At 47.7% G+C, this 20,585-nt stretch overlaps 1 protein-coding gene across 4 annotated transcripts in view; it reads left to right on the top strand.

The window, feature by feature from the left end:
• Positions 1-20,585, top strand: part of CNTRL (centriolin) — a 402,596-nt gene that overhangs the window by 152,141 nt on the left and 229,870 nt on the right. For all 4 annotated transcript variants that reach the window (XM_029610804.1, XM_029610805.1, XM_029610806.1 and 1 more), the window contains one exon: positions 8,206-8,322. In XM_029610804.1, the coding sequence (XP_029466664.1) occupies positions 8,206-8,322 (117 nt within the window). The remainder of the gene's footprint in view (positions 1-8,205; positions 8,323-20,585) is intronic.

The following is a 20,585-nucleotide window of genomic DNA, read 5'->3' on the forward strand; positions in this document are numbered from 1 at the left end:
CGAGTTCAAAATAGGAGCGCCCTGAACTGAAAGTGATTTTTCAGGATGGAAAAAAATGGAAGAACCTATGATCTTCCCAAATGGGAATATGGAAGTAAGCCTTGTAAAAATTTCACAAAGAGAGAAGCCTGCCCTGCTGCACAGTCACTTTACAGACTGAAGGGTTTCCATACTAAAATGGGAAATGCAAAGACTGCTGTTTACTGCTTTCAAATTGAGGAACTATCCTTCTTTAGGACCACAAATTAAAAGGCATACCGACTGTGCTTCTGTGTTTCACATGGAACTGAAACCACTGCTTGCAAGTGTTGAAGTTATTTGAGAATAGTAAGAGCAGCCACCTTCCAGCACGTTTAATGTATGGAGAGACCATACAGGTGTTGGGAACTGAAGTGGCAAGAATTAGGGTGCAACCATGAAGATATGTGGGACCACGCCTGGTAACATTTCTGAAAAAGAATGCTTCAAGCACCCTCTAGGAAGGAAATCACTGACCTTCATTGAGTGGAATAGCTGGACACAGCAGAATCAGCTGATTCATCTCTTGGCCTTATGGCCACTTGAAAGAATTGATTTTTTTTTCTTCTGAAACTTCTCTGAGGTTTTGCTTCTCACAGGTCCTTTGCAAGCTTCTTTAAGTCCTTGCAAAGAAATAGTTTCCCACTTGAAAATTAGCTTGCTTAGACGGGCTTTGGAGGAAACATCTTCTGCTCAGTGGCATAGCCACAATAGCCTTCATGCTGCAACCAACAAGGCTACAGAACTAGAAGAGATCTCAATAAGCTCATATAAGGTGTCCTCCAGGAAAGCAGCCCCAGATTTCAGCTGATTTGCCTCCTGCCATTCAGGTTACTGCTGTATCCAGTGCAAGCACCAGAGTTACATAGACCTCATAGATAGTGATTTGCACCAGTAAAGATGTGGATGAAAAGGCATATTTCAACAGAACCTAAATATTTGTAACTTGGTGATCTTTGAGAACTGTATCCCCTATTATCAGAATAGTTGTCTTTTAGGCATCCATCAAAGCCAAGGCATCCCCCACAGCATCTGGTGAAAAAAGGCATTGTGTGACATCTAGGGCAAGAGAGAGTATAGCTTGGTAAACCCTCAACACCTTTGAACTATTCTCAGGTGATTCCCACTCTATTAGGAGCATACCCTGCACTTCTGAATGAAGAGAAAAGTTTAGATGACCTACAGATTGCTTGCAGAATAGACCCTATACTGGAACCTCCACAACCTGAAAAACAGATGTCCTAAAGAGAACTTTTTTTTGTTTTTGACAAATAGGCAGAAGACAGTCATTTTCACTCTCTGACACTACCTGTCATTCCTCTAGGGACTGACCACATCCATTTTTTTTTTTTTACTTGAAAGATAATGTGGGAGTACTTTTTTACAGAGTCCCCTGCACCAAACATCATCGTGGATAATTAGGCTTTTATTGCCATCCCACATCCAGTAGCTGAAATGACCAAGGCAAAGCCTTGACCCACAGTGGCTGCAGGTCCCCGAAGGAAAACAGATTCTGGGAAGAAATCCCCTAGAGAGAAAGAGCAGGCTCTTGGCATAGCTTCAGCACTGGTTTCCCCCACACAGGAGAATACCACAGGGACCCCACCCTGAGGACACAAGACCTCAGTTTGGGAAGGGAAATAGACAGGAATGATCTATGGGCTACATATAAAGTGGTCGTCGTTACCACCAAAAAGGTCACATCTGAGGAGAAAATAAAAACGGACTCCAGCATCAGATTCAACTGCTGCCACAAATGTATCTGAGGGCCTGGTTTTAAGCACTGCTGAGTTTGTGCTGCCAGACTCTGCGGCCTTTATGGGCCCCTCTGAAGAATCACTGCTGCAGATGCAAACAGAACAGTAGGAGCCAGCACCACAGCAGAAGCGCCGGATTAGTAAAAAATCAAACGTTGACCAAGCTCTATTACAGCGCAGTCAGAAGCTGTGCAGAAATACTGCAAGCCCAAAGACACGGAGGAGACTGGCTGGCAGTCCCACTCCTACACCATCTGAAATGTACCCCAATCTACTGAAGACTTAAAAGTGAATTTTAAAATCCCAATGCGCGCATTAATTAGGGGGTGCACACCAAGCAGATTTTAAAAGCCAGCTGGATATGTGCATAAATGCTGCAGCGCCCACATCTTGGAAGTTTTCAAAAAGGGGCATGAAGCTGAGATGTGCTGTAAATATCGATGTCCCCTGCCGCATAACGTTACTTATGCTATGGATGCCATATAAGTTATAAAATAAAGATAAATAGGCAGATCGGTGGGTTTTAAGGGCAGAGGATAACTGGGGAGAGTGAAGGCTATTAAATCGGGGGGGGGGAGGGGTTTGGAAAATCTCTCTTAACTAGGTGAACTGGTAAAACTGGAAATGGCATCGGCACCCACTCCTTTTAAAATCCTCTATTTTACACGGTAGAAGCAACATTTGCCCACATTTGAATGTGCACATGTGTGGGCAGCCAGGCTATCTTATGCATGGACGCATATACATGCACAAGTTATAAAATAGCAGTGTCCCTGAGTGCAGGCTGACGAATGCATGCACAAAGCTACTTTCTCGGGTTGCTTGTTGCTGCAGAAACAGCTGATCTAGCCTTTTTCCATTTTTTTAAAAGCTTTAATAAATCAGAGGGAGAAAGGGAGGAGAGATGGAAGACATTTTCAAGCTCCTTCTGAACCAAAAAACAAGCTTCCACACTCTTAAGCTCTACCAAACCCCTCTGGGGCTGGGAGCCTTTAACAGGGCTCACTTAACTGGGAAGTACCAGAAACCTGGCCTGCAGTTCACTGTCAATAAAGCAGAAAAGGCTGACAAACACAGAACTGCCCAAATATTCTGTACCAGACTGGGCAAACGTAGTTCTCCCAGGACAAGCAGGATGGTAGTCCTCACATATGGATGACATCATCACATGGAGCCCTGTCACGGAATACTTTTGTCAAAGTTTCTAGAACTTTGACTGGCACACTGAGCATGCCCAGTATGCCACTAACCCTGTGGCCACATGGGGTCCCCCTTCAGTCCCTTTTTTTTTTTTCCACACAGCAAGTTGCCTTACAGTTTAGGAGCTCTGAGAGAAATTTCTCACATTTTTCCTCATGGAAAAAATTGAAGTTTATCTTCCTAATTCACTTTCACCGGGGTCCCCCATCGTGCTCGGTTCCCGGCAGCATTCATTCAGTGCCCGACGGTCACCGACCACTCAACCGCCAATTTTTCGACATGGCGACTGGTTTTAGAAAGTGCCCCGAGTGTCCAAGGACCATGTCCATTATGGACCCGCACAATGTATGTGTTTTGTGCTTAGGCCCCTCGCATGACATCTGTCAGTGCCCCAGTTGTGCCTAAATGACTCCCAAAGGCCGCCACGCTTGACTGGACAAGATGGAGCACCTGTTTGGCTCAAAACATTCTGCTCCATCGAATCCAGTTCAAGTTACACCAGCCGGAGGACGTACACTGTCATCGGAGATGCCGTGCCAGGAACAGCGGGGAGCGGGTGACTGTCCATCACCGACTTCATTTAAGGCATCGGCGTCATCATCCTTGGTGCCAGAAGAAGGATCGGACCGAGCACCAAGGGAAACATAGTCACCAGCACTGACATGCATCCCCGCCCAGTGCCAGCACCAATACCGCAGCGGCTTCGACTTCCATCAAGCCGCCTGCAAAGAGGACCCAGGGAGAGGAGCCCCCATCCTCCTCTGGGCCCAGGACCCTGAGGCATTCCCCACCGACATTGGTGCCGGGTTCTGAGCCTCCACAGAGCCCTGTGGAAGCTGCAGTAACGCCTAGCCTGCCTCCTACCCCTGGCGCAGTATTATCCACACCAGCCTTTAGGGAGGAATTGGACAAATTAGTCCAACAGGCAGTGCTGAATGCCCTTCGGGGCTTCCAGTTGCCACCGGCAATGGCCTCCATATTGGCACCTGCGCCATTGATGTTCGCACTGCTCCTTGAGTGCCTAGGCATGCTTATCGGTGCCCTGCTGTCTCAACCCGCACCATCGGATATGCTGGCACTGAGTCTGCCAACAAAACCTCCGCAGGTACCTATTCCCATACCAGATTCCTCTGAGGACGAAGAGGCGACTCCCTGCCCAATGCCGGAACCCATTCCAGGGCCATTGGGGCTATCTGTGCCTAAGTGCACTTCTTCCGCCTCGGTGTCATCGATGCCAGGTCAACTTCCATCAATGCCACCTTGTCATCCATCGATGCCTTCTCGCCCTCTCGGCTTTGGTACTTTCCTCCCTTAGGAAGTCCACCGGGAGATGAAGAACCTCCCTATGATCCGTGTGAAGATGCATCCTTGGACCATTCCTCTCAAGCTTCCGAGGACCTGCTCTCAGAACCTTCTCCCCAGGAGGAAAGACGTCGTTCTCCTCAGGAAGACCTCTCCTTTGCCAGCTTTGTCAAAGAAATGTCTGAAACCATCCCATTTCCATTAGTGACAGAGGAGGATGCTTGTTACAAAATGTTGGAGGTCTTACAATTTATAGATGCTCCAAAGGAGATTATAGCAATACCAGTCCATGAGGTTACCATCTAAATTTATCAGCTATACCTCCAGACTCCCTGCCCATTCCAGCCTGGAGCTGGGACGATCACACTGGTCTTCTTGAGTCAGAGCTCTTGACCCTTCTGTCAGCCAGGGCCGTAGAACCAGTTCCCTCGACTCAACAAAGGCGAGGGTTCTACTCCTGCTATTTTCTAATCCCCAAAAAAACTGGCGGCCTCCGGCCCATTCTAGATCTCCGTGCCCTGAACACATTTCTTCACAAGGAACGGTTCAGAATGGTATCCCTCGGCACCATGCTCCCCCTCCTACAGCAAGGGGATTGGCTCTGCTCTCTGGACTTTCAGGACACTTACGCCCATATTGCCATCTTCCCTCCTCATTGCAAATATCTGAGATTTGTAGTAGATCACGGGCACTATCAATACAAGGTACTGCCGTTCGGCCTGGCTTCAGTGCCACGAGTATTCACAAAGTGCCTGGCAGTCGTGGCTGCACAGCTGCACCGCAAGGATGTTCACATCTTTCCCTTTCTCAACGACTAGCTCATAAAAAGCCAGTCCAGGCAAGGAGCCCTCAACTCCCTCAACCTTACCACAAAATTTCTACAATCATTGGGATTTCTGATCAACTACTCAAAATCCCACTTGACACCGTCTCACCAACTCTCCTTTATAGGAGCAGACCTAGACACCAAAGTGACAAAAGGGTTCTTACCCAATGACCGCGCAACCACGCTGTCCCACCTTGTCAGCTTTATCCACAGTCAATGATCGCCAGTTGCTCACATTACTTGGCCACATGGCGTCAACAGTCCATGTCACCCCAATGGCACGTCTCGCCATGAGAGTAACACAATGGACTCTCAAATCTCAGTCATGCCAAACCACTCAGCCACTTTCGTCCCTTGTCCACATAACCCAGCTTCGTCTATCTCTTGCCTGGTGGACTCATATGGCCAACTTACAAACAGGTCTTCACTTCCAGCAACCAGCTCCTCAGGTGACCTTAACTACGAACGCCTCCAACCTAGGTTGGGGAGCCCATGTTGAAGGCCTTCAAACCCAAGGGACTTGGAGAAAAGCCGAAGCAACCTATCAGATCAACTTCCTAGAGCTTCGAGCGATGCGGTACACCCTTTATGCATTCATGGACTGCCTCTTGAACAAGGTAGTCTTGATTCAAACAGACAACCAAGTTGCAATGTGGTACCTGAACAAACAGGGGGGCACGGGCTCTTACCTGCTCTGCCAAGAGGCGGCGCAGATCTGGGCCTGGGCCCTGTCGCACTCAATACTGCTGTGAGCCACTTATCTGGCAGGAACACAGAATGCAGTGGCGGACCGTCTCAGCTAAAGTTTCCACCCCCACGAGTGGTCTCTGGATCCCTCTGTTGCGAGCAGATTTCTTCCATCTGTGGGGTCAGCCGAACATCGACCTCTTTGCATCCTATCAGAACCGCAAAGTGGAATGCTTCTGCTCCCTGCACAGGGGACCGAAGATCACCAATCAAGGATGCCTTCGCCCACCCCTGGAACGCAGGTCTGCTATATGCTTACCCTCCGATTCCGCTAATCAGCAAGACTCTCGCAAAGCTACAACATGTCCGAGTCTTAATGATACTCATAGCCCCGTATTGGCCTTGACAAGTTTGGTTTCCCATACTTCTCGACCTCTCTGTCCAGGAACCCATTCGCCTGGGCACAGCGCCCAACCTCATAACACAGAATTACGGCAAGTTACGCCACCCGAACCTCCAGACCCTATCCCTGACAGCCTGGATGTTAAAAGGTTGATTCTACAGCCTCTCAACCTGTCTAATAGCGTCTCTCAAGTCCTTGTGGCTTCACGAAAGCCTTCCACGTGGAAATCTTATTGTTCTAAATGGAAGAGGTTTACCGTGTGGTGCATGCAGAAGGACCTTGACCCCTTTTCTTGCCCCACACCAGCACTCTTGGATTATCTCTGGCACCTCTCAGAATCTGGCCTACAGACTTCCTCCATATGAGTACACCTCAGTGCCATCTCTGCTTACATCAAGGAGTAGGAGATGCCCCGATCACAGCTCAACCCCTTGTGAGTCGATTCATGAGAGGCTTAATACAGCTTAAGCCGCCTCTACGACCACCAGTAGTGGCATGGGACCTCAACATGGTACTTGCACGGCTCATGTGTCCTCCTTGTGAGCCACTACCCTCCTGTGAACTCAGATATCTTACATGGAAAGTAATTTTCCTAGTAGCAATTACATTGGCTCACAGGGTAAGTGAGTTACAGGCCCTTGTGACCTACTCATCTTACACAAGGTTGCTCCATGACTGGGTGGTTCTCCAAACTCACCCTAAATTCCTTCCTAAGGTGGTAACAGATTTCCACTTAAATCAGTCCATAGTCTTGCCTATTTTCTTTCCAAGGCCTCACGCTCATCCAGGTGAGCGAGCTCTGCACACCTTGGACTGTAAGCATGCGCTGGCATTTTATTTAGACTGCACTACTGCCCACAGGAAGTCCACCCAACTCTTTTTGTTTCTTTGGATAAAAACAAGCTTGGATTGCGGTAGGCAAGCAAACTCTCTCCAGCTGGTTAGTAGACTGCATTGAATTCTACTACCAACAAGCAGGCCTTCCACTTCAGGGACGAGTGAAGGCACACTCAGTCAGGGCCATGGCAAGGTCAGTAGCACACTACCTTTCAGTACTGATTGCTGACATCTGCAGGGCTGCGACATGGTGTGCTCTCCACACCTTCGCAGCTCATTACTTTCTAGACAAGGCTGGACGACAAGACTCTATCTTTGGCCAGTCTGTCCTAAGGAATTTATTCCCAGAGTAGAAACACAACTCGTCCTACCTCGACCCGCTGTGAATTTCAGGCTGCCTCATCATTGCCAACAGCACCCCAGTTATTGAGCCTGTTGCACATGGTGTGTGCTGCTTGGCCTTCTCATTGAGTCAGCCTGTAGCTTGCTATTCACCCATATGTGAGGACTACCATCCTGCATGTCCTGGGAGAAAGAGTTGCTTACCTGTAACAGATGTTTTCCCAGGACAGCAGGATGTTAGCCCTTACGAAACCCGCCCACCACCCCGCGGTGTTAAGTTCGATAACGTTTTCTTATTTTATTTTTCACTCATACTTTTTGCTACAAACTACTGAAGGGGGACCCCGTGTGGCCACAGGGTTAGTGGCATGCTCAGTGTGCCAGTCAAAGTTCTAGAAACTTTGACAAAAGTATTCCATGGCAGGGCTCCATCTGATGATGTCACCCATATGAGAGGACTAACATCCTGCTGTCCTGGGAGAACACCTGTTACAGGTAAGCAACTCTGCTAAGCCCTGGGAGTCAAGTTGCTGCTGCAGCAGACATGTATGTCCTGCCATCTACTGTAGTCAGAGAATACTGGGTTTTTGCTGGAGCTGCAACATGGTAATTACTAGTGATGATGTCATAGATAAAGATCTGTCCTCTGTCTCCATCTGCTAGTAGAAGGAGAAAAAAACCCACACGTCTGGACTGATGTAGCAGGATGAAAAGGAAGAACTGCATCTGTAAGGCCTCTCTTAATTATCACTAAGTATAGTTTGGATCTAGATTCTGCTACAAGAAAATATTGAGAGCTTTTAAGAATAATGTACTTTTGTCTTCCCCTGCAGGAACTGCAGGAAGCAGAGAGGTTTTGCATTCAGGCTGCTCAAGCAGCTCGAGATCTAGCTAAAGCAGAAGCTGAGATAGAACTGTTGCATAAAATTGTAAAGGAGAAAGAAAAGCAGGTAAGATAAATTGCTGTGCTGCCTCTTGTATTGTGCTGTTTTAGAGAGGTCAGACATGCAGAATGAGGCCTGTACACTATATGTTTGTAGATATAGATATGGAAGGTGCCCCAGCACAGATGTGTGGGCGCCTGCTGCATCTGTGCAGGCGCTGCCACTGCAGTGCTAGGCTTACCAGACATACTCGGAGGGAGGGGGGTAGCCCTTCTCTCCTCCCCCTCCCCTGCGGTGGCTGGCTGTAATGGCGCTGGCTGTGTCCGGCCGGCACCACAAGCGAGAGCTCCTCTTTGTCGGGTTGCTGCTGGTGATGTCACTCCCCCCCCCCCTGTTGGTCTAGCATCAGGCATGATGATGTCATCAGATCGCACCTCGACCCCAGACCATATGATTGGCCAGGGGGGGGGCGACATGATGATGTTGGCAAGTGGGAGAGACTGGCAGGAAACTTAAAACCCACCTGCTCCCCTTTGATTGGCTTCCAAGGCAAGTTACAACATTATATTAAAATATAAATAAGCAATAAATAAATATGCAAGATAAAATACATTTGTAAATACAAAACCCATTACTTTGCACAGTGAGAGGGCTGAATAAAACATACTTCTGAATGCCATCTTTTTAATAATATAGATACTGCCTTTACTGTATAACCATTATGTATCATAGGTCCTGAGTGAGGAGTTGTGGCTCCATCTCATTTGATTTGTAGAAAAAAACAAGTTACATTCTTGAAAGTTTATATAGTGCCTTCTTTTTAATAGGATGGGTATTGAGTTTATATATATATGCTATAAATGTATTTATTTATTTAAAAACTTTTATATACCGACGTTCATAGGCATATCAAATCGGTTTACAGATAACAGAGAGAGAAAATATATCGCAACAGAAGAGGGAAGTATAAAGTTACATGTAGCAGGGGTCTGGAAAACCTTGGGGGGTTGAAGAAAATGGTCAGGTGACCTAGGCAAGAATTTTAAGAGATAGAACTATAGATAAAGCGGTATGTACATATAATATACCTGAGTTAAATTAAAAGTGAGGATACGGAAATGGCTGAGGGAGGAGTCTCTAACTAATATACCTGAAGTGCTTAAGCAGTTATAAGGATATGAGGTTCAGGGCAGTGATGCAAGGTACGAGATGAAGGCAAGTATACAGGGGAGTAGAGTTACAAGGCGGTTATACATGATCTGAAGATTAAAATGTTTTGATATAACTAATTAAGAAGTGTTTCTCTGTGGACAAACATAAACAGCCACATAAGTGGGTGATGACATCCAGCGACATCAATATATATATTGGAGAGGGGTGTGTGTATGTATATATGTGTGTATATATATATATATATGTATGTATGTATGTATATATATATATACACACATACACACACACAGTCTACCAACCAGTTGGAGAGAGTTTGCTTGCCTTTTTCTTAGATTCTCCTTTTGATGAGGGACTAGTACTTTATCTCTTAGAAACAGAAACGGGTAATTAAGAAACTGAATGGAGAGAGAGAGAGACTTGCCATAATGCCCTAACCCTACACACAGGTCGATACAGTTATGCCGCGTTAGAAAGAGTGCGGCAGTGCCAGGCGCACCCTCGTTCCCCGCACGCACAGTTCTCTTCACCTACCGCTCGATACTCTCTTCAAATTGCATGCAAATGCATGCCGCGTCTGCGAAGCGTTAGGCAAAGGTTAGGCCCGCGCAACCCATTTTTACTGTATAGAGTTGCCTATACAGGATCCTGGGTGCGCGGGCCTAACACTTCACAGCCACGCTGGTATCTGTCATTTCAAATGACATTTGAAATGACAGGTACCAGGAAGTGGACAGTTATGTTCTCCGATGCTCGACAAACTTTCCCCCAGCCCCCGCTCACCTGCCCTGGCCGCGTCCGGTCTCCGGTGCAGCCCCAGTCCTGTCCCCTCCTCCCGAAGCAAAAAGTAAAAAAACTGAAAAAGTAGCAAGAGAGCGAGGGGAGAGACGGGCAATCCTAGGCTCGGGCCTGCTAGTCCCTTCTCCTCTCCTCCCGAAGCAGGGCGCAAAAAGCAGCCTTGCTCCGGGAGGAGGGGGGGGCAGTTTAAAGCGATTGAAGCGACTTACTTTTTGCAGCCCCCCCTCCGGACATCGGCGACGACCGCGGCTCCAGCCTCCAGCTGTCAGACGCATCGCACGTGGGAAAGCGGCCCCTATGCGTGCAATTGGCTGCTCAAGACGTGACGTCACGACGTTTGGCGTCACGGCATGTGATGTCACGTCTTGAGCAGCCAATTGCACGCATAGGGGCCACTTTCCCACGTGCGATGTGTCTGTCTGACAGCTGGAGGCTGGAGGCAGGAGCTGCGGTCGTCGCCAATGTCCGGGGGGGGGGGGGGGGGGGCTGCAAAAGTAAGTCGCTTCGTCGCTTTAAACTGCCCCCCCCCCTCCTCCCGGAGCAAGGCTGCTTTTCGCGCCCTGCTTCGGGAGGAGAGGAGAAGGGACTAGCAGGCCCGAGCCTTGGATTGCCCGGTCGTCGTCGCTGATGTCCGGAGGGGGGGGCTGCAAAAGTAAGTCGCTTCGTCGCTTTAAACTGCCCCCCCCCCTCCTCCTCCCGGAGCAAGGCTGCTTTTCGCGCCCTGCTTCGGGAGGAGAGAACAAGGGACTAGCAGGCCCGAGCCTAGGATTGCCCGGTCGTCGTCGCTGATGTCCGGAGGGGGGGGCTGCAAAAGTAAGTCGCTTCGTCGCTTTAAACTGCACCCCCCCCTCCTCCCGGAGCAAGGCTGCTTTTCGCGCCCTGCTTCGGGAGGAGAGAACAAGGAACTGGCAGGCCTGAGCGTAGGATTGCCCGTCTCTCCCCTCGCTCTCTTGCTACTTTTTTTTCGGGTTTTTTTTTTTTTTTGCTTCGGGAGGAGGGGACAGGACTGGGGCTGCACCGGAGACCGGACGCGGCCAGGGCAGGTGAGCGGGGGCTGGGGGAAAGTTTGCAGTCTACCCTTACCCCTGCCTCTAACACTGGGGTAAGGGTAGGCGGTAAGTTAGCAGGGTAAACGCGTGGCAAAACGGCAGGGTAAAAAAGCGATAGACGGGGCGCGCGTTACTGTATGGGAGGGAATAGCTAATACTCTCATTTACATTTAATATACATGCCGCGGGCGGAAGGGGTCACCCGGGGATTTTAAGAGGCGGTAGGGATGAGTTAAAGGGGATAGTGTATCGCGGGAAGGGCTAACGCGGCCGGAAAATGAGTAGAAGGCGAGTTAGGAGCAGGGTAACCGCGGTTGCACTTTACTGTATCGATCTGACAGAGAGAGAGAGAGACCCCCTTACCCCTACATTAATTTCTAAACCTCTCCTTGAGTTACTAGGTGGGCCTCCCATACAGATATAAATTCCTCTCTAAGGTTAGGGCATTATGGCAAGTCTCTCTCTCTCTCTCCATTCAATTTCTTAATTACCCGTTTCTGTTTCTAAGAGATAAAGTACTAGCCCCTCATCAAAAGGAGAATCTAAGAAAAAGGGACATAGGCATTCAAAAATCACTATGTAGACAGACCCCTCAAGTCCTCAGCTCTGTTTTCAAAGCAATACTGCACAGAGACTACAGCGCAGGGCCCTTCGGCACAGACGGTCGGTGAGAACCTGCCCCCATGTTATGGCACTGAGGCTTAAGACATTGGCACCAAGAAATTTGGTGCCAAAAAACAGCCCCAAAGAATAAAAAGAGCACCATCAAGTTGTTCACAAGATTTAATTTCCATGTCATCCTGCTATACCAGTCAGGTCAGATGAAGGCACATAGATGTCTCCTGTGATATCATCACCCATCATCATTATACATAGTACAGCACAGAGGAGAATACCCCCACCCTCATCTCCTCCTCACTCCAGCAGATGGTAGGACCTGGTGGTGCAGTAGGATTTCTTGATTGGCACTGAAGCTGCAGAGCCAGGCCTCTGGTTTTAGCAGAAGAGAGAGCCCAGTTTGAAGGGTTCCTAGTCCCCAAGGGGACTTGGTGGAACCTGAGGAATGGCTGTCTCCTTGATTTAAAAAAAAAAAAAAAAAAAAGAGGCCTTTGTTTTTGGTTTCAGGAGTGTTTGCCTCAGGCGAGAGATTCCTTGTACTTGTTCCCCCCCCCCCCCCCCCCTGTGGTTCTCTTCTGCTCAGAAACCTGCATCTTTAAGAGAGTAAAAAAAAAGAAAGCAATGCCGTCGCAGAAGGCCTAGACTTTGCCTGGAGATACTTCAGCCTGAAAGCTTATAGGGGGGGGGGGGGGGTTTGCGGCATGGGGAAAAAGGGTTGTGGGTGACTTTGTTTATCTGAGTTGAGCTGAACGGGGTGCAGGAACTTCATGGAGATGCCAGATCATTGCTGTGTGGCTTACAAGATGTATGAAGGCTATATCGGCCATGTGGCTGTTGTGCTCTGCATGTGTCCAGGTGGAGGAACTCCCAGAACAGTGCTTTACAGCCTTTGGTGGAGTTGCTGCTCTTCCCCCTGCTATTGCATTCTCGCCTCTGTCAGGCCCATGTTTAGAGCTGGAGCAGGCTGAGGCCTCCAGCTCCTCAGTTTTGGCAGGAGAAGTGGCCATTTTATGTAAAACTCTCAAGGGAGCCTCCAGTCAGCTGCTGCCAGATCTGACACTTGATTTTCAAGAACCTCCAATTTTGGTTCCTGGGGAGGGGGTGGTTCCTCTTAATTCGATTCCATATCATGATTCCACCAGCAATTTTGGAGAATTTTCCCTAGAGTTTTTCTGCTTTTTACATCAGGACTTCTGTGTGATACCAATGCCTGAGGGGAAGTGCAAGCTTCCTCTGGGGCCACTAAGCTTCTTTCTGAGGAGCCACCTCCTAGCAAGCACGCCAGGAAGATGGTTGGTCCATCTTCCCCAGGGATATTGAATCTGCAGGAGGAGCCTGAGGACCATTTGGATTCTTTCAATTGTAAATCCTTGGAAGAAGTTGTTTCCTCAGATAGGGAAGATGACTCTGTTATCAACCTTTTCCATAGGAAAAAGTTGTGGCTTTGATTGATCAGGTGGTCTCTTGCCTTGGATTGGAAGATGCTAAAAGACTTCAGTGAGAGATCCTATATGAAGGCCTTTTTCCTGCATTCTGAGGTGGAAGAAATGGTGCTGGCAGAATGGAAGACTCTGGAGAGTGATCCCGAGGGAGGAGGGAGTGAAGTGTTGTAGTAAGTTGTATCCTCTTCCCCCAGAATTGAGTCTGCCTTTGTTCTAGATCCCCGAATGGATACTCTTGTCACAGCAGTCATCGGGCATACAACTATTCTTGCGGAAAGGAGTTCTTCTCTCAAGGATCCTCAGGAAAGAAGGGTTGAGCCTCCTTGAAGCATCTATTTACTTCCTCCGCTCTGGTAGTACAGATTTCTGTTTGTGGGTGTTTAGCTATGCGAACGTTCCTGCATTGGATTCAACAGCTCTTAGACAGTGAGGATGCAGCGCAAATGGAATTGGTGGCAGCTTTCCTAGCTGATGTACTATATGATGATCTCCAAGCCATTTTTAGATCAGCGGCTCCTTTGGTTTTGTAACTGGTCGGTTGACTTCTGGTTGAAGTCTAGACTAGGAAAGCTATCTTTTAAGGATAGGCTTTTGTTTGGAGAGGATCTAGATTAGTTAAGAATCGAGGAGATTGAAGCCGCAGAGGCTAACTGAGGACAGGCCTCAGACCTTCTATCGTTCTACCAGAGGTTGTGGTCAGTTTCAAAATTCCAAACTCTATAGGCCTGGTAAACAGAGATCCAGTTACTCCTTTAGAAGTATCTTTCTCTCTAGAGGGAAGAGTTCGTCCTCTCAGGCATAAGCCCAGGCTTGACTTGGCCTCCACTTCACAATATTCAAAAATCTCAAAATACCAATTACTACCTTGACACTCCTTTAAGAATACCAGCAGAGTGATTAATATGGAATACTGTCATAACCTTTGATATAAAAGAAGGTGAAGACATACAATCTGAAGATATGACTAGAAAAGGATCTCTGCAAGACAACGCTTGAATCTCCGAAATACAGTACGCTTAACAAATACCAGGCACATTATCCGGACTGGTTTTTTTTTGGGGGGGGGGGGAAGGCCAAGTAAAAGTGAGGCAGCTAACAGAACTAGATAGATAAAGAAGATTTTCTTTCAAATATCTACTTCAGGGCCAGCAGATTGAGTTGATTTGTGCTCACTCTACTTGGGTGCAGTCTTCTTCTGGGTCAGATTACAGGAAAATATCAGCCTGGGGGATTTTTCTAAAACAGACCCACAAGGTATCTGACTCCCTCGTGTACTTTACTTGTAGCATATGCATCACCAGGTCTCACAAGCACGCCAAGTCAACCATGGAACATGGCAGAATTGACGCAAAATATCTCCAAAATAAACTTCATGTTTTTCCTAAATAAGTAATAGAGTACAATCTAGACCAATAGTGAGCAAACAGAGCCCCGTTATATCTATGCAAATTGGTTGGGGCCCCCACAAGTCTGCTTATATCTCTATAGAGATTTTATAGATATATATACATGTGTATATACACACAGATGGATATCCGATATTCCTAGTCTGGTCATCCAATCATTTCTTGAACCAGCTGCAAGTAATGAGACAACCGCACTGCCAGCCAGTGTCACTCACACACACAGAAACTTTATTGGCATGTACACAGACACACACTCTCTCTTTCTCAGACCTTCTCTTACAGAGACTCACACTCTCTCTGATACACCTATGCACGCAGAGCGAGAGAGTGTGTGTGCATCTGCATGTGTCTCACTCACTTACTGGCAACACTATAAATATTACACCAGGACCTAACATGCCAATACACCTGCTATTAGGAAAACAAAACAAATCTAGCTGTTATAGATTTGTACACAGAAAGTACACGTTAGCATAATAACTCATTTCAGTCACACCTGCAGAACACGGACAGATCCTTACCAAATACAGAATAGTGATAATACAGTTTTTGTCTGCATGTTTCTACTTATACTTTAACAAGCCAGACTCCGTCTGGAATGCAACAATGAAGAAACAAACACCACTCCTCATTAAATTTCAAATAAAATCAGGAAATATAAAACATCAATCTTAATATTAAAATCATACTCATATAAAAAAGAAATATTTCAAAGCAGCTGCAATGATTAAAAATATATAACATTGTTTTTTTAAATTTCCCAAACATCAATAAAATATTTCAAAATAGCAGATACATCAAATACCCAATAATTACAACTAAGGCGAAAGAAAATGCCCTGTTCTCCATATCTGGGAACCTTATAGATTCCAATCTCCCTGAGATTTTTATGGATTAGTCAGGGTTGGGAGGAATGCATAAATATACACACGTTCATTCTCACACAAACTCCCTTTTATATTCTCTCACACATATGCTCACTGGCTTACACGTGTCTCAACTTCCTGTCATACACACTCTCTAACCCACATGCTCACACTGTGACTCACACAAATGTTCAATGACTCGCTCTTGCTCACATACACATGCTCACCTACTCTCTTTTACACTCATACACATAACCACTAGCGTAAATAGTCCTCTAGCTCACATATATTCACATTTGTTTGCTTGTTCTCTTTTGCTCACACATGCTCCCTGGCTCATTAGCTCACACACAGTGCAACAATGGAAAAACAGAATCATCATTCCTCACAAAACATCAATAATGTGACAAAACAGTTGACAAACATCCAATAACGAGAAAAATTCACATACATTTGTTTTTTAATATTTCACAAACACCAAATATTTCAAAACAGGAAATAACACTTAAAAAAGTAAAATAATAGGATTAAAAAATCTCTAGCTCTCCATACCTGGAATCTCTTGATTTACAGTCATCCAGAGATTGTTGTGGATTGGCGGAAACAGGGGCCACACAGACTAGCCTTTCTCTCTCCCCCTCACTTACATACATGATGTCACACACAAAGGCTGTCTCTCACACTCACATACTTGCTGTCCCATATACAGGATCTCACACTCACATATGTTCTGTCAAATGCACACTCTCTCTCTCTGGTGTACAAGCTGTCATGTACACACAGGCTCTCTCACTTACATAAATACAGTCTTCACCACACATGAATGCGCTCTCTCATTTGCACATACAGGCTCTCTCTCACATACATATGCAAGTTTTCTGTTAAATAAACAGACCACTCTCTCTCACTCATATACACATGCAGGCTCTCTCTCTCTTTCTCACTCACATATACATGCAGACTCTCCCAAGCACATGAGACTCTCTCAAGTACACACACCCAATCTCTCATATACACAAACACACATTCTATATCTCCCCCTTTCTTCTGGGCCTTTCTAAAACCCTACCGGATGGCCAGCTGCTGCTCACTGCCAGAGGGGAGGTGGGAGGAGACCACAATAGCAGTGCTGTTCCGGGGGGGGGGGGGCGTGTGCCTCGCAGGCCTCTCTTTGGGCCGCGATGGGATGGGCTCCACCGTGGCCTCGCCGACCCAGTCTTCGGGCCGTGACTGGTGAGCTCCATCGTGGCCCTGCAGGCCTCTTTTCTGGCCGCGATGAGATTTGCTCCACCGTGGCCTTGCTGAGCCATTCTTCAGGCTGTGACAGGTGGATTCCATCACAGCAACTCAGGCCTCTCTTCTGGCTGCAGTGGATGGACTCCACCACGGTCCCGCCAAATCTTTCTTCTGGGCCATGGCATCCCCTCTTCTTTGGCCGCATCCAGGAAGCTGACAAATTTCTTGACTAGAAAGACCAGCCAACCAAGGGATGCCTGATCCACTGATAGGCCAATCAGCACTGGTCGTCTTGGGCAGAAGCTATTGCTGTTGTGCCAGAGGATATTTGTAAGGCATCTACTTGGTTATCCTTAAATTAGTTTGTGAAGCACTAAGAACATAAGAACATGCCATACTGGGTCAGACCAAGGGTCCATCAAGCCCAGCATCCTGTTTCCAACAGTGGCCAATCCAGGCCATAAGAACCTGGCAAATTCCCCAAAACTAAGTCTATCCCATGTTACTGTTGCTAGTAATTGCAGTGGCTATTTTCCAAGTCAACTTAATTAATAGCAGGTAATGGACTTCTCCTCCAAGAACTTATCCATTTCTTTTTTTAAACACAGCTACACTAACTGCACTAACCACATCCCCTGGCAACAAATTCCAGAGTTTAATTTGCGTTGAGTGAAAAAGAACTTTCTCTGATTAGTTTTAAATGTGCCACATGCTAACTTCATGGAGTGCCCCCTAGTCTTTCTATTATCCGAAAGAGTAAATAACCGATTCACATCTACCCGTTCTAGACCTCTCATGATTTTAAACACCTCTATCATATCCCTCCTCAGCCGTCTCTTCTCCAAGCTGAAAAGTCCTAACCTCTTTAGTCTTTCCTCATAGGGGAGCTGTTCCATCCCCTTTATCATTTTGGTTGCCCTTCTCTGTACCTTCTCCATCGCAACTATATCTTTTTTGAAATGCGACGACCAGAATTGTACATAGTATTCAAGGTGCGGTCTCACCATGGAGTGATACAGAGGCATTATGACATTTTCCGTTTTATTCACCATTCCCTTTCTAATAATTCCCAACATTCTATTTGCTTTTTTGACTGCTGCAGCACACTGACGCCTAGATCTTTCTTGGGTGGTAGCTCCTAATATGGAACCTAACATTGTGTAACTATAGCATGGGTTATTTTTCCCTATATACATCACTATAGATTGGATGTTTTGCTAAAGAGGACACAGCCTACGAAGCAAACTTTTCCCTTTGAAATGTGCCAGGAATGCAAAATGCCTGTGAACTTTTTAGCACCAGCTTTTTGTGAGTCGCATTTTTTCATGGAAAATAATGTGCATAGATTGCATTTTTCAAATTTTGTCCAGAACATGCCCATGGGAGCACCTCCCCTAAATGCAACTAAAATTCCCTATACATACAAGGATCAGTCCAGAGAAGTGGGTTGTGTATCCCTACCAGGTGGAGTCAGAGAACAATTAGAACTTTGGGCACTGCTACATAACGAGAGTGCCACCTGCAGTCCCTCAGTATTTCTCTGACTGCAGCAGCTGGAAGACAGGCACCTGCAGTCTTAGTTAATTTTTCAGTTTAGTTAGATTTTTTTCTCCAGGTTTTTTTCTTCAGGATTGCTTCCTGAAGTGTTAGGCACCTTCGTGGGCCATCCCTCAGTCGAAGCCGGACGTCTGGGGGGTTTGTTACCTCCGTCTGGGTTTCGTCCGTCACCACTCGGAGTGTGAAGACCAGGGGCTCCTGGTTACTCACCTCCATGGCTGCTCCCCCAAAGCTGCTCCTTCGACCCTCTCTGTGCTTCAGGACTCAGTAAAGTTAAAAAAAAAAAAAAAAGTTTAACTGAGTGAGACTTCCTCTGTGGTTTCGAGCTGAGGTAAGGAGTCAGGTTGGGACAGCCAGCCTTGCAGGCACTCCGGGGTGTTTGGCAGCCCTTCGGCCCCCTTTCCCTCTACTCTCGGGGCTCTGGGTTGCTCTGAAGGGACGGGGTAAGTGTGTTCTTCGCCGGCCAGTTTTTGGCGCGGCTCACCGCGCTTGGCAGCGCGACCCGTTGCAACGGGCCTGTCGACATTTTTTTCTATTTTTTCTGTTCCTCCCCTTAGCTCCTGGGCCACGTGGCTGCGCAGTTTTTTTCAAGGGGCCCTCGCTTTCACTCCGCGCTCTGTCAGGCGTGTGGGTGCGAAGGCAGAATTTAGTTTTGTTTTTTCCCTCCCTTATCCTTCCTAGGGATGGAGAGTTCGTCAGGCCCTCAGCCCTTCCCCCGGGACGAGGGGGTCTTCATGCCGAGGCTCAAAGGAGGAGGGATCCCCTCCAGTCTTAGCCCTTATGGTGGAGGACAGCGCTGAGGGACTGGGTGAACCGGCTCCTCAGGATCCCATTCCGGCAGATGGAGACCTGGAGGGGTTTTCGCCGGAGTTTGTCTTGTTAATGCACCTGGCTTTCCTGGCCAGAAAGCAGGCGGGCTTCAGGAGGCAAATTCAGTCAGTGGGTCTTTCCGAGCCGCCGTTCAAGAAGGGTCAACTCGAGGAACAGCAGGCCTGCGGGGGAAGTGATGGTCCCCAGGGGCCGTAGACCCCTCTCCCACCCTCCGGAGTTCCAGATCAGAGTTTGGCGCAGGTTCCGGATTTGGTTCCTGATCTTGGGGACCCTGATCAAGATGCTGCAGATAATGATGATTTGCCACCCACAGAAGGGGATGATCCCAGTGTGGTCCGCCTTTTTAAGTGGGGGGAACTACGACCCCTTATTCCCCAGGTGTTGGAAGTTCTGGGGCTTAAGATCTCTCAGGAAGAATCAGATAGTGATGGGGTTAATCCGGTTCTTGACAGAATATGGGGGCCCACTTCGTCCTTTCCACTGCCTAAAAAGGTTCGCAAGCTGGTGACCCATAAATGGGACGCACTGGACGCGGGGCTGAAGGTGGGCAGAGCTATGGCCAAGCTCTATCCTCTTTCAACAGATGTCTTGGATCTTCTGAAAATTTCAAAGGTGGATGCAGCGGTTTCGGCTGTGACAAAGAAGACCACTATTCCGGTAGCAGGTGCTGCCGCTTTAAAAGATATGCAGGACCGTAAGCTGGAGATCCAGTTGAAGCGAGTCTTTGAAGTGGCTGCATTGAGTCTTCAGGCCACAATCTGCGCCAGCCTCATGCAGAGGGCATGTTTGTGCTGGGTTCAGGCCTCTAACACCACTACAGGAGCTGGCAGTGGTGCCGCCTTGCAGGGCGCTCGTTTGGAGGCGGGCATCGCATATGTAGCAGATGCGCTTTACGACCTAGTGTGATCTTCAGCGCATGGTTTCTGTAGTGACTGCGCGCCGACTGCTGTGGCCTCGCAAATGGTCAGTGGATTTGTCTTCAAATCTCAGCTGTGTAACCTCCCGTTTAAGGGTAAGCTCCTGTTCGGTGAGGAACTAGAGCAGCTGGTAAAGCTACTCGGAGAATCTAAGGGGCATAAGTTGCCGGAAGATAAAAGGCCCACCAGAAAGGTGTTTCCTTCGTGGCCGCATTTTCGGGATTCACGCCGATTTCATTCCGGCAGGTATTCCTCGCCTTCCACGTCTAAGCAGACCTCAGGACGGCAACAGTCCTTTCGAGGGGGTTGTCGTCCCAGCTGGGATTCTGGACACCTCGGGACAGGAGGTAGTATACCCTCCCAATGAAGCCACGAGTCCCCATTCTGTCGTCGAAGCTGTCGGGGGCAGATTGTCCAGCTTTTACACGGAATGGGCAAG

The sequence above is a fragment of the Rhinatrema bivittatum genome, chromosome 8 (genome assembly GCF_901001135.1).
Source record: "Rhinatrema bivittatum chromosome 8, aRhiBiv1.1, whole genome shotgun sequence".
Taxonomy (NCBI): Eukaryota; Metazoa; Chordata; class Amphibia; order Gymnophiona; family Rhinatrematidae; genus Rhinatrema; species Rhinatrema bivittatum.